Source organism: Sinohyriopsis cumingii, chromosome 8 (assembly GCF_028554795.1).
Source record: "Sinohyriopsis cumingii isolate HCF-2022 chromosome 8, ASM2855479v2, whole genome shotgun sequence".
Classification (NCBI taxonomy): Eukaryota; Metazoa; Mollusca; class Bivalvia; order Unionida; family Unionidae; genus Sinohyriopsis; species Sinohyriopsis cumingii.
In genome coordinates, this window is record NC_142968.1 from 124,961,620 (window position 1) to 124,976,937 (window position 15,318).

At 34.2% G+C, this 15,318-nt stretch overlaps 1 protein-coding gene across 4 annotated transcripts in view; it reads right to left on the reverse strand.

The window, feature by feature from the left end:
• Window positions 1–6,429: 6,429 nt before the first annotated feature.
• The window catches only part of LOC149794577 (uncharacterized), a 45,563-nt gene continuing 36,674 nt past the window's right edge, over window positions 6,430–15,318 (reverse strand). For all 4 annotated transcript variants that reach the window (XM_089968859.1, XM_089968860.1, XM_089968856.1 and 1 more), the window contains exons 8-9: window positions 14,374–14,437; window positions 6,430–7,326 (exon numbers count right to left, since the gene is read on the reverse strand). In XM_089968859.1, the coding sequence (XP_089824985.1) occupies window positions 14,394–14,437 (44 nt within the window). In that variant the 3' untranslated portion in view covers window positions 6,430–7,326; window positions 14,374–14,393. The remainder of the gene's footprint in view (window positions 7,327–14,373; window positions 14,438–15,318) is intronic.

Below are 15,318 nucleotides of genomic sequence, written 5' to 3' on the forward strand. Positions count from 1 at the left end.
TTTTATTTGCGTTTGTGTGCGTGCGCTTACGTTTGTATGTGCATGTGTGTTTTTTCTTCGCTTAATGATTATCCCTTAAAAAGGATAATCCCTTAACAAAAAAGCGTGTGTATGTGGTTGTATGCGTATTTTCTACGCACGTGTTTGTTTGTGAGTGTTTGTGTGTCTGCTAATGTATGTGATCTTTTGTCTTCCCTTAACGAAAACGTGTTTGCATGTGTGTGTCTTTGTGGTTTTTCTTTTCTTAACATAAAAGCGTATCCCTCAAAAAGTATTTGTATGTGTGTGTATGTGTGCGTGTGTGTGTGTTTGTATGTGTTTGTGTACGTTCGCGTACGTTTGTAAGTGTGTATGCGTGTTTGATTTCTTCCCTTAGCAAAAAATGTATCCTGAACAAAAATTGTGTGTATGTGTGTGTTTTGTTTTTATAGGTTTGTGTGCGTTCGTGCACGTTTGTATGTGTGTTTTGTTTGTGCATGTGTGCTTGTTTTGTTCCCTGAACAAAATGATTATCCCTTAACAAAAAAGTGTTTGTGTTTGTGTGTATGTATGTCTGTATGTATGTTCTTTGTATGAACGCGTTCATTTGTGTCTGCATGTTTTTGTATGCATGCATTCGTTGGTGTGTGTTTATGTATGTGTTTTATATGCACGCATTCGTTTGTGTGTGTGTTTTTATTTTGTTTGTGAGTGCATTTTGCTCGTGTGCAAGATTATGTTTGCATGTATTTGTGTGTTAGACTTTCTCTTAAAAAACCTTACCCCTTAAGAATTTTGTTTATGTTTGTGTGTGTGTGGCTTCTTCCCTTAACAATAGGATTATCTTTTCTGTTAGTAATAAAGTGTGTGTGTGTATGTATGTATGTGTTTTTATGCATGCCTTCGTTTGTGATTGTGTGTATTTTGTTTCTGTGCTCATTTACGTTTCTATGTGATTGTGTATTGTTTTGTCTCTTTAAATAACCTTTGTTTGTACGTATGTGTGTGTTTGTTTTTCTCGTAAACAACCTTATCCCTTAAGAAAAAAGTGTTTGTATCTGTGTGTGTGTGTTTTTGTCTCTTTACTAAAGAATTATCTCTTATTAAAGTGTTTGTGTGTGTATGTTTGTATGTGTTTTTGTATGCACGCCTTCGTTTCTGTGTGTGTGTGTCTTTTGATTGTGTGTGTATTTGATTTGTGTGCGCACGTACGTTTGTATCTGATTGTGTGTTTTTTTTCTGTTAAAAAACCTTTATCCGTTAATAAAAAAGTGTGTGTGTATCTATGTTTTTTTATACACGTGCTCGTTTGTGTGTTTGCGAGTGTGTATATTTTGTTTGTGAGTGTATTTTGTGTGCATGCGTACGTTTGTATGTGTTCGGTGTTTCGTTTTTTTCCTTAACCAAAAAGCATTTGCCCCTGAGCAATGTGTTTGTTTTTTGTGAATATGGAGTAGTGTGACTAAAACCACTAATTATGTTGCTGAGTTGATTGGAGGTAATGGTGTGTTTTGTAGATAACAAATATCCGCAATGTATTTTAGCAAATGCCGTATATTTTGTTAGCATGAGTGTGTTGTTTTGTATACAAAATTTATTTTAGTTTAGCACTCTCATCTCTATGGATTTTTTGGTACGTGATTCTAAGACTATAAAGTTATATGTCCCGCCACACTAGGCGTTATATGGTGGTTTTCTTTCGCTGCCACTCTTCTGCCCGATCGAGGTCTTCCACTTGCAACATTCTTGCCAGTGTCCAGTACCGTGACATCATCATTCCTATTGTCCCTATACAAGCCCAATATTTGTTGTCCCTATTCAGGCCCAATATTCCCATGTTAAAGCCCCATTGTCCCTAAAGTGCCTGTCTTGTACTCCCCATGTTGAATTCCCATTGTCCCTAAAGTTGCCACGATCTTTATGACTGGGATTTCCATTGTCCGTGAATCGCCGTCATCTTCAATATTGTCCCTATACAATCCCAATATTTTTTGCCTATGCAGGCCCAATCTTAAAGTTCCATTGCCGGTCCTGTATTCCCCATGTTAAAATCCCATTGTCTAGACAGACTCAATCCATTGTCACCCTACATCTCTATGTTCAATTCAACTTGTCTCTATTCAGTCCCAATCCATTCAATGTCCTTTGTCCGTATATAGACATAACCTATGTTTAACTTTCCCTTGTCCAAATACAGTCCTAACCTTTTGTCCGTAAACGATCCCAAGGGGTCTTGTAATGATAATTCGCATTGTCCGTATAGTGTCCATCTTCCCTACTTTTGTACAATGCATTTTTGTCTTAGCTAAATGTATCTGAGAAAAATTATCCGACTCCGTTGGTCATCCCAAGAGAAGGCGACCTTCACAATCCAAAACATTTAAAGAACCTTCTGTTTGTACAATCACTCTAACTGCAGTTACTATCACTAATAAAATATCGACAGCGGCAGCGGGATCATAATGACTCGGTCGTGGAAAAGAATTAGGACAGTCACAAGAGAAATCAGAAGAAGAACCAAGAGACGACTAAGACTACGTACAAGCCAATGATTTCAAAGATGACATCATTGAGTCTGAACCAGCACCGTGTTCTTCTACCATAAGGTCGAGAGAATCATGATCCACCAAGAGCTTTTTCAGTAAATCCATAAGATTCTTTTTGAATTTGAGAGACGTACAAAGCGACCACAAGAAATCTAGAATCACTACTAAACCCTTACACAATTCTAACTTATGAATTCAAGTATCATGTGCAGCCTGAGAAAGTAGCCGGCTTCATTACACGTTTGTATAATTCCTTTTTCGATTCATTGAAATTATAAAGCCAAGTCAAAAAAGACGACATTAATTTCCATTTGAATTGGATTAAGCCATATCTTCATATATGCTTACAATGAAGAAAGCATACGTATCACGTTTACATTGTTCTGATATTCGTATCATTAAGAATTTTTTTTACATTATCAATATTACTAAGAAATTACATCTTAGGTAAAATATTATAATTTTGAAAGAAACGTGATTGTGAAACTACAATCTCGAAAACAATTCTCAAATGAATTATAAACGAATTGTTAGTATATGTGCCAATGCGACGCTTGATAATGATAACATAGCTTAAAATGTATTTTATGATCGACCTTTTGTACAGCAGTACCCATCTTGGAACTGATGATAACTCGATGTTTGCATGAACTAAGGGATGCTGTTTTTTGACGTAAGTAAAAATCATTTTTCATAGCATCCCCAGCAAAAAACAAATTCCAGAAGAAGATTTCATGAGAGCAGAAAAGGTGTTGCTGTATATAGGAAAACTCATTTTGGCATGTTACAAACCTGTATAAATTCACTTCACACTCTGGACAAGTAATTTGTTCTTCCTATCCGCTACAAAGACAACGTTGAAAGAGATGTTGAACTCACTTCTAACGTCATAGGAACGTTCCCACAAAAAGAATAATGAAATAATAACAGGAAATTTGACTTTTGTTATTCCTGGGTGAAAATCAAAACGTTAAAGATGCATCGATTCTTGCGAGTGTTCCAAGGTAAAACGCAGTCTGTTTGTCCTGCCACCGATGATAATATGGATACAAGAATCCTTCTGGGTAGAAGTTCATTCTGCGCCGTATTTAACAACGTCAGTACCCATCGAATTTGAAATGAATTTAGTAATTAAGTATTATATTGATCTAAATGACAATTTGGTGTACATTAAAGGCAAAGGTGTCTTGTGTTGGAGAAGTTTATCATTATAAATGTTGATCGCTGAAATAATGAAGTGGGAGTTCTGTATCACATAGATTTGTTTTCCCTCAGAACTCTGCTAAAAGCACAAATATGGTGCTCGCTAGCTCTCAAACCACTGAATTAGCTTATACAGTAACCAGATTGGCTAAAGCTGTGGTACACAATTATCAATTAAGGCACCCCTTGATGCAGATGAGTATGACGACGATCATCTTCTTAAAAGTAGCGCAAAATATCGTAGAAGACGTCCTCCGCGGGAAAATTATTAGAGTAAATAAAGACTGGGAGGAGAAGCGGACAAGACAGGAGACAGCAGCAATAACAGCAGCAGCACCAAACAAAACCAACATGTTAACGAAAAAGTGGAATATAGAACGAAGACTTATGAGATATCTTTCTCCTTTAGAAAGAGCCAGCCCTGTGCTGCATTGAAGCCCATGGCAACACATGAACACTCCCAGGAAATAAACGACCATTTTCAGGGCTAACCATATCTATAGAAATGTTATATTCTAGTCAACAGACATAATAATTGTTTATGTATATTGTGCATATACTGTGTATATATTTGTCGTGCCACACAAACAAAAAATCTTCAGAATCCCTTCCTTTATTAAAAGTATGTATTCGTTGAATACACTATGTTTCTTAGAATTATTGTCCTTGCATATATATATATATATATATATATATATATATATATATATATATATATATATATATATATATATATATTGTACCTAAAAACACTCCAGTACCATTTTGTATTCTTGTCTATTAAAATCAGATAATGGTTTCTTTGAGGTCTATGCGACTTTGTTTCCTTATATACTATGTTGAGGGTTTTTCTTCACGTCCCTGCTTCTATCCTACGTCAGGGAGGTGATGCATGTGAAAAAGGGCGACAATCTAGGAGAAGGAGGGACGTAGGAAAGAGAAGGAACAGAACACAAGGCAAAGCGAGAGGGAATTTGATGATTCCATGCCAACTGAAAGAACAGGCAAGACAAGTTTTGACAGCTGGGCCATCCCCAATGCATGTCCGATGAGAAGGAGGCAAAGAATAATAAGGAAAAGGATGACTTGGGGAAGGAGGCAAACGAACTTAGTTTCATGCACGTAGTCTCCACCAAGACATCATGGAAAAATTGTGATAAGTACTGGGGGCGAAGACGCGCAGCCTAAGATGCTACGCCCGGGATTCGTCACCGCTGCAAAAGGAGTGGTAAAACCCAATGGTTATTTTTAAGTCTTCTTAGGTCTCTATAAAAAGAGACACTAATCACATCTGTCAAATTCAAAAGTGTTTATGTTTTGACTGTATATATTTGTGTACATCACCGTTGTTTACAACCAAAATGACACCTTCACCCATTCTCTTATATTTGATTGTGTGCATTTTCGTGTGAATATAAACGCTTCCTACCCTTGTGTATGATATCATGATAGTGTGTTTTCTTTAGTATAGGTAGCATGTATAAATAGTCCAGTCCTGTTCTTTGGACGTTTGGGTGATTTCGGGTAGTAATCAAAAGGGAATGCTGGATTATAGGGTGTGGATTCGGAAAGTAATAAACCATTGGTTGCTTGATAGTATAACTCGTGTTGGATTGCACATATTAATTTAAATATTACATTTTATCTTACTTCCCGGAGTGGCCAATCCGGCCCTATGTTTCTTGGGCAGTTAGCGTCATAGATAAGTTATATAATAAATTCACTTATGCCCCATGTTGTCTCCGTAAGTTAAATTTCCCTTATGTCCCAGAATCGCATTTCCATGTGCACCTAATGTAATATTACTTAACTCCCCTTATGCTCAAGTGTGCTACATTTTGTTACTTGTGACGCATTTGTGAGAAATAGTAATTTAAGTTTTTTCCTGGACTTTACAAACACAGTATTATTCGGGCAATTTAATTATGGCATTAGCTACGCTAAAAAATCATTAAAAAAAACCATATGTGATTATCGAGGAAGCTTTATTAAGAACACATATATATATATATATACATATATATATCAGTTGGAATTATCTAAAGTAATATTCGCATGCAAAAGGAAATATTCTCAACTTGGTTTGTGCTTGTGAACAACATTTCTTTACGAATCATAAATACCTTTCTGTATTACACTAATTTCTATAGTATACGCGGTTTTTTGTTGTTCTATACCTTTACGTTCCTTATTTTATCTCTTTAAATCTCAAATTAGAAGTTTAAAATTTGAATATGTTTAAACTAACACGTGAATTAAGAAGACAGTTCTAAAAGAAAATAATATGAGTCACAATAAATGTATCTCCCCGACTGATTTTTCTCACCCCACCCCACCCCCGACTGAAGATAACAGACACTAACGAAAACAAACATATCATCATAGAATATATATAGGTCGCCATATAAAACTGTATAATTTCGAAGTATTATGGTTTCGTGATAGAAAACAACTCTTCGCGACAATTAAGAACAGAGGTACCCACTGGATTTCTGTCTCAGTACGAGTATATAACCAAACATGACAAACAAAGAAATAAAGGACGCTGTCAATACTGGAAACATACAATATTAATACAATAAAGTTCATGCAGGGATAGCCATGGTTTCCACAATTTCCTCACATAGAGAAATCAAGGACTTAAAAGTCTTGGAATGAAAAGATAAATGAAACGCACAGAACAAGAACAAAAACTACAAGATATGCATACCAGCTGCATTTAATTAATTATAATAAATTCACAAAATAATATATTAATAATATGAAACACCCACATTTTACTAGTCAAATGCAAAATAAGCTTGTTCAGCGTTTGAAGATACCCAGAAGGCAATAACCAGGTTATCAAGGTTGTTTTTAAAATTTTCATCGAGTTAATTCTCTACCAACAGCATTAGGTTGTTCAGCAATTAAATTTGATGTAGGACATTATAAAGAAATTTAAAACAAAAGTAACCTATGAGGAAAATGAAATAAAATGTGCATTGCAGCGTACATTGGATATGAATATCTGCCAGAACTGAGTTGCACTACTTGCTGGGCGGAAAAACTGTTGTCAGTATTTTTTCGAAAAAGGAAGATTTCCTGAAATCAATAATATAGAAATGTATTTTCTTATGTACTTTTTAGCTGGCTCGGTTAGGTGGGGTATTTTTGCGGTTTGAAATCGATTGCTGTTGGTACTATTTTTAATATTATATTGTAATGCATTCCGATCCTTATTGCATGAAAAGCAAAACCGCTTTAGAAGACAACACTCTTTATTCTTGGTACTATAAAGTTGTAATTACTGCATCTAGTATTATAATGGTGATGATCAGATACTCAAACGAAATTGAGCTGAACCACGGTTATTTGCAATATTGCATACATCGTGTAGACAATGTTGCTTGACGGTGTGTTTAGCACTCGCCACATTAGTATTACGACATATAACGGAGTATGCCTGCATATAATGAATGTTATGAATATGCTCAACATTTTGGTGTTACTCCTTTAAATGTTCACAAATGAACAGATTTAATCATCCGTAAGGTAAATCATTTGTCTATGATCATCTGTTGGAAACTCCCATCGAAATAGGTTTTCAAATGCGCATCTGAAATGGAAAAGTAGCATGACTGAGCGTTTATGCTACTTATGAATACTTTAAGCAAGATTTTTGTCTAGCTAGACTACCTAACACGTTGAATATAAATGATCAATTGTATGCAAATATATGTTATGCGTTGTAATGTTGATATTTTGGAATAATATTATACCAATTAATTAAATATGAAGAAACATTTGGAATTCAGAGTCCTTTCAGTTCGTGTATTCCCAATTAATCTCTTACCAGTATATATATGACTGACCAAACGTTCTCGTACATTGATGGCTAGAAAGGCTGTTTGGGGCATAACAACCGGTTCAACATTTAGGACCAGAGGCTATAAAAGGTATACATGTTAGAATAATAATAATAATAATAATAATAATAATAAAATATTATTATCATCATCATTATTATTATTATTATTATTATTATTATTATTATATGATATGTTTGATACCTTTGCACGTTGTAAATTCTGACCTAGAAACGTTTCTGTTATTACCACATGCGATTCATCTTATTGAATTGACATTATGCAAACCTGGCTGTAACTCGCAAGTAATTAAGTCAATGATTTGTCATTTTTTATGAACTAATTATAAAACAGTATTATTCAGATACGTTGTGTGCTCAACTGCGTTAAAAATGTTTGGTCAAAGCATATGTAAAAATACTGATTGGTTCGATGTGAACAATTGTGCCATACACAGGCTTCTGAGTGCAAACCATTGGTTACGGAAAGACTGCGTAGATGACAGCGCTTCATCATCTAAGAAGGAAGTTTTCAAGAACATCAAGAAAACTGTACAATGAAAATTCAGAAAGTTGCAAGACTCTTTGGTGAGCAATAATGCTGATGCGATTCAGGCATACGCGGATAGGGATGACATGAAAAGCTTCTTTGATAATTCAAGACAATCTACGAGTACATTCATCAGGAATATCTTCAATACTACGAGTTGTCAGCGCAGCGCTACTCACTGACAACAAAACTATAATTCATCAAGGGGTAGAGGACTCCAACGGCATCTTTAATCAACAGTCATATATTAACGAGGAGGTAATTGGCTGACTACCCTAAGTGGAAATTACTATAAAATTTGCTGCTCCTACAGCGCTGAAACTACTGTAAAATCGCAAAGCAACTGGAGCAAAAGCTATACCAGAAGAAGGATAATATGCCAGAGGCTCGCACATGGCACGGAAACAAAATAAACTCTTCTGGTCAATATGGACTCGGGAATGTTTACCTAGTGAGTACAAGGCTACAGCCATCGTCCACGTGTACGAGCGGAAAGGCAACATACAATCTTGCGACAAGGAGTGGGCTATATAATTACTGTCAATAGCCGGGAAAATACTTGACACAAATCTGCTGCATTCACGTTTTCATAACATTATGAGAGTATGTGTGGCTTCAGTAACGATCGAGGGGGTCACATACTTGGTTATAGCAGCTCCTCAAGTGCTGCAGAAATGGCAGGAACATAACTCCAAGCTGTACGTGACACTAATCGACCTGATCAAAGCATTTGACACACTGAGCTGTGTAGACCTTCGGAAGATCACGTCCAAAAGTAGTTGCCTAGATAACTCGATTCTGCATAGTTCTGCTATTCCATGAATGAATGCTTGTAGAATAAGTGAATCATCAGAACCATCTCCGGCCAACAAGTAGAGTTAGGCAGGGTTGTGTGTTGGACCCAAGCCTCTATAAGAGAAATTCTAATCTGAAGTGGTATAACTAAACGTATGTGGAACTTTCCCTTCCTTAGTTGCATGGCCCGAAACATTCTGATAAGTCTCAGTTAGAACGTGATTCTTGAGTGTCACACACTTAGGATGCGTAGAGATGTTTTAAAAGGCTAACAATTTTAACGTATCTCCCAGAATTGAAAACATCAGTTATATGCGTGTTTATTGACGAGAGAGAGGTAGATAATATAATAATGAGAGCACGTTTGTGTGTGTGTGTGTGTGTGTGTGTGTGTGTGTGCAAGACTGCATACATTAAGAAAGCTTTTCTTAATGTAATGAACATTGAGCTGAATAGCTTATAATGCTTCCGAAAATCATTCATGTGCATGTGAATAAATACAGTTGCTCCACAGATAAGTAAAGTCTTTGCCTAAAACAAAGCACTTCAGGAACGAGATGCATGAGTAGATTTTGTTAAATGTCCATTAGACCTATGAATGATAATAATCCACAATATTTACATACCGTATTTAGATCATAATCTTCCTATATTACATTTTCTTTCCTAGTTGTTTCAACGTAGCTTGTGGCTTCGATTCAAATACTTTTATAAAAGTACATTTATCCTGTAATGCTAGTTCAGTCTATAAGGATATTTCGAACCTGCGAAGCATAATTGGTCATTCTGACATCATGACATGCGAGTCAAGACAGATGACAATTTCGGATACTTAAATACAAGTATGTAATCATGTTTCTCCTTGGAAAATCAATTGATTGAATATTACATTTAGAATACCGTTTGGACAGTCTCCGTCAGAAAAGCATCGTAAAATGGCCACATTTCTAGTTAATAATATTTAATACGACATAAGTTATGCACAGTATTTTGTTATGTAAGGAAGACAATATTTAGTTTGAGGACATATATAGTATCACGAACATAAACGGTTTTACAAAAGTTGTAATGGCTTGAACATTGACTTTTTTTCTTCTGAATGTAAATTAAGTGTTCAGAATGACCAGTCTAGGTGGTCAGTGTTAACAAGATCCTAATCTCTTATTCTGTTGCATGATATAAAAATACTTAGATGCAAATGGTGGTCACTGTGAACTACATTAATGAAAGAATTGTGGTAAATTGACGACAACGTTATGTTACGGGAAAGCTAGTCAATAAGATATGGCCATATTTACTGCTAATCACTTCCCCAGTTTGTGGACTATCAACGCAGTGTTAATTATATGTATAAGAGTACAATCACATATTGCGGACGAATAAATTATCCAACCATACACTATACTTCTTCGTTAACACACACTGTATATAAAGATATTGAATATTCAATACCTTTATTAAATATGCTTGCACAATTTTAAACTTAACTGTTCATATTTTGACAGATTATATTCAATATCCTCACATATGATTTAATGCGGAGCCACATGAAAAACTAGTTTTGTAATAATTATAACTCCTATGACTCAATCAGTCTATAAAATGGATGATGATGATCATGATGACGATAACGATGATGATTATGATGATCATTATTATTATTATTATTATTATTATTATTTCGGCCCCGGATGGCCGAATGGTCTAAATCTCTCGCCCTTTACCGACAATTGCACTCAACCCCCTATGCGCGTTTGTCGTCGGGATATGTTAATTATGCGAGAAAGCTGCCAGTAGACTCACGTGGGTTGGTGGTTCTTGCCGGGTTTTCCCGGGTTCTTCCTGCATCACTTGTGCTAGCTTCCATGCATAACATACCGTGTGCTGAAAAATGGTGTTGAACCCACAACAACAACAATAACAACAAAATTAATCGTTATCATCTGGCGGGCTTTTCTTTAATAAATGTTGCAGATGTTATTGATCATTCAACTCATCAAATACCTTAATAATATAACCTTACTTAAGATATGAAAAATATGAACTACCAAATGATTATATATAGTACACTTTTTAAGAAATAGTAATGCAAGATATATAAATTCAACTCATCCTAGTTCTGAACCATGTAAGGTAAATTACCCAACTTTGACAGCTCCTTTTAAAACTAAAGAATACTCAGGCTCTTTAAACGTAGGTTAACTACATTTCATTACAGTTTTTATGTATCAAACATTTAAAATATTTTCACCTTGCAACCTTACACGCCAAAATTTGCAAACAAAACTGCTGGTTGACAAGGTTATGAGGAGGCAAAAATCCTAGATATATAAAATACCACATAAATAATTTCCACGTTGATATTAAAATTGGTGTTAACATTGATGAATATTGAGAAAGCCTATTTCCCAAGGTTAATGTAGAACCAAACAATAACAAAACTAAACCTGAGGAGCAAATATGTAAAATAAATCGTTGAAACGTTACAAAAGGTATATTAACTGATGTTAAATCTATCATGTATACAGAGCTTGGTTAAAGACGTCCACAAACTGTATCATACAACGCCTCCTATCAAGTGTTAGTAAAGCCTCTCCACCAATACCAACAGGTGATCGAAAAATCAGCTAATCAAAAAAGTATAAAGAAAACATTATTAGTTCTCATTAAATGCACTATCATACATTTGTGTCCGACACTTTGGCAGTTCTGCTAAGCAGTTATTATAAAGCATATTTTCAAAGATACACACCCTATATAGATTAAGATGATCAACGACCTCTTTAATATTAGTTAATGCGACTTTGCCGTCCATGTTAAATCCAAATAATTTTTGGCTACGAAATGGCTAAACAGTTATAACAATAGTGTCAGATGCAAACAAAATAACAAACGGTGCGCGTTTGACGACAAACTACATACGACGATATACAAGAGCTGTTGGAACCTCGGACACATACGCTTCTATTAAAACATTGGAGCAATGTGGCAATTTGCCTCCTTATAAACAAAGCCTCAAGGACTGGATGCAATTTATCACGAAACATGTATGGCACTTTCTAATAAATTGAAATGTAATACGATACAAAGAAAATATTAGCTTTAATTGTCATGGTAATATCCCCTCCTCATATTTACCAGTTTATGTACCATCAATAAAAACAATATATATTCCTTGTAAACCATTAATATTCAATCGATTTTTTACAACACAAATACCATATCTCTGTGTATAGCATCCATAAGTCCTGTAACTATTAAATAAAATGACGGTGCAGATAGGTCGTACAATATTCATATATAAATAGTATAGATACGTGCTAAATCATTTTCAGTTTAAATATATTAGATTTCAAAACAGAAGGAAGACTGTGAATACAAACACATTTTGTTTTAATTTGCAAGGAATGCTAACAAAAGAAAATAGGAAAGAAAATATATCTGTAGGTTATTGGCGTGATCGTATCTTTATGTGTAATACAGATTGGCATGATCCCCACTCTAAGCGTAGTAATTATATAACAAAGATTCATATTTCCCAATAATTCTATATATCTTTGACAAGTAAATTCTAGTCCCAGTGACCTATAGAAGTGCAGTCTTTCCATCGACTTAATTTCATCCTGCAGCATTTGCCTAAAACTATCTTCACATCTCTGGCAGCACAATCTACGAAATGTATGTTCGTCATTTACGCCGTCAATATACCAAATACTGCCAAACATAGTCATCCCAGCTATCACACACACTCCATTTTAACTGTAAATTGTAGCAATGCTTAGGATATCTATCTTCTGGCAATTTTAGAAATCTTATCAAATATTTTTAAATACGTTTATATCTTACACACTGCATACTAATTCTTCCTAATTCGTTATATATTAATGCATTTTGAGTAGACTTAGATGTACCAAGGATATATTTACAAAATGACAAATGAGGTTTTTCAATATCACTGGAATCATAAAACCCCCAATCCTCTGCTCCATAATTAAGTATGGGAGCTATCTTTGTTTCAAACAGACGAATTAATTCAGTTACGGGTTATCTGTCAAACTTTGAAAGGAAAGACTTTGCTTCAATATATGCACAGCCTTCAGCGCCCACAAGGATAGATTTTTCTGGCACATAAACCAAGAGTATATTGAAGAAAATATGCATCCTAAATACTTATAATATGATCCAGTCTTCACTACTGTTTGGCCATAGTACCACCTTTCGTAACTTCTGAGATTGGCACCTCTGGGTAATAAAACCACTCTTGCTTGTTCCACATTAACTTTTAATTTACACTTTAGGGAATATATATGAAACTTATTGAGCATATTTTGCAACTGGTGAGCACTGTCAGCAAAGACAATTAAATCGTCTGTATACAACAGTTCAATAGTTCTAAGCCTTCTATGGCCACTCCTCTGTTTCTTTCAGCTTTAAAGGGTTTCAAATTGTTCCAACAAAAAATGAAAAGAGTAAAAGCAATAAACACAAACTTGGCGCACTCCCAAAGGACAATTAAACACATCGGTAATAAGACTGTTGAACTAACATTTTCAATAACTGGCTTTTGGTACAGTAAACGTCACTTTATGTTATCAAAGGCTTTTTGATATCTATTCATGCATCTCGTTCCTGAAGTGCTTTGTTTTAGGCAAGGACTTTACTTATCTGTGGAGCAACTGTATTTATTCACATGCACATGAATGATTTTCGGAAGCATTATAAGCTATTCAGCTCAATGTTCATTACATTAAAAAACGCTTTCTTAATGTATGCAGTCTTGCATATAATCTACCACTACGTTTTCTCAAATATTTACAAATTAATGTATATAATATAAATAAAATATCTGTCGTAGAATACCCCGCTCTAAACCCGGCTTGCTCTTCCACCAGTAATTCGTTTTCCTCCACCCATTCATTAATTCTTCTAATATACAATCGATGTAAACACGTTTCTTAATACAGATAGTACACGGATGGCTCAGTAATCGGGTAGTTCATTTTGCATCACATTTGATCATATTTGTTATGATGATAGTAGTTGACTAATATTCTTGATAATATCGAACATCAAATAGTTTATTAAATAATATTGTTAATATTGGTGATTTTATATTGCTCGTACATAATGAAGTCGCCGGAGAAAGCATACAATTCACCACCTTTGTCATGTTTCACTTTACTCAATGCTAGGCGTACCTCTTCTTCAGTGATTGTTCTATCTAAAGGCTTATGAATTAATTGAATGTTTTCAGTTTCCTGTATCTCACCGATAATAATAATAATAATAATAATAATAATAATAATGATAATAACAACAATAATGCTCGCTATTATTAATAATAAAAAATAAATAAACAATTATTATTTTTTTATTCTTGCTACTATTTTAAATAAAAATTAATAAATAGTTATTGTCAAGTTATCAAGGGCAAATAAATATTTAACACTCACTTTTATGTGTAAGCAAGCAGCTAGTCCCTTGATATAATCTGGTGTTTCCTATCCACTGTTATATCTATTGGGAGGTAAAAGTGAATAATATTATGACATAATATATATATATATATATATATATATATATATATATATATATATATATATATATATATATATATATATATATAGCTACATCGCCAATTATTAAACTAAAATTGTAGTAGTTGTATTATTATTTTGACCCGGAACACGTATATTCTGTTACACAATAAGTTTATAAATTAGTCAAACGATACTCACGCAGAGAGTGAAAGGTAATATCCGAACAACTCCAAAGCTAGTGCTCACATGTGTAACTTTTGGACTGCTAAGTGTTCTCTTTCATGGCGTGGTTACCTTGTCAATCGTTTGAGACATTTGGAGTTGAATACATGACTTTGAAGTTTCAGATTTAACGTTTAGTTTTACTCTCTTGTTTGTATAAATTTTTTCCACTACAATTCAATTAGTAACTCGTGTAGAAAACAACATTAATTAAACTCTACGTTGTCGTCGCTATAGCAATACCACCACAAGATCGGGGAACTTCCAGGTTCAGTAGCTTGTTATACCTATATAATTTGACTGATATTTTTTAATGTTTTCTTTAATACATAATATTACGTGGTTGACAAATAATGTATGCATAGGTATTAGTTATATGTATTAACATAGCTTATTTAATACATAGTGAAGAAATATTTATCTAATAGCTTATTTAATACATATTGATGACATATCATCATAAATAAAAAGAGATAGAGAGGAAATCTTGACGTTTATGTGTGTAATAGTTCCTTTAAATACATTAAGAATGAAGTCTAAACGTAATGTTAGAAAACTGTATTGAGCTAGAATATATATATATATATATATATATATATATATATATATATACATGCATGTACGTTACTCTCACTC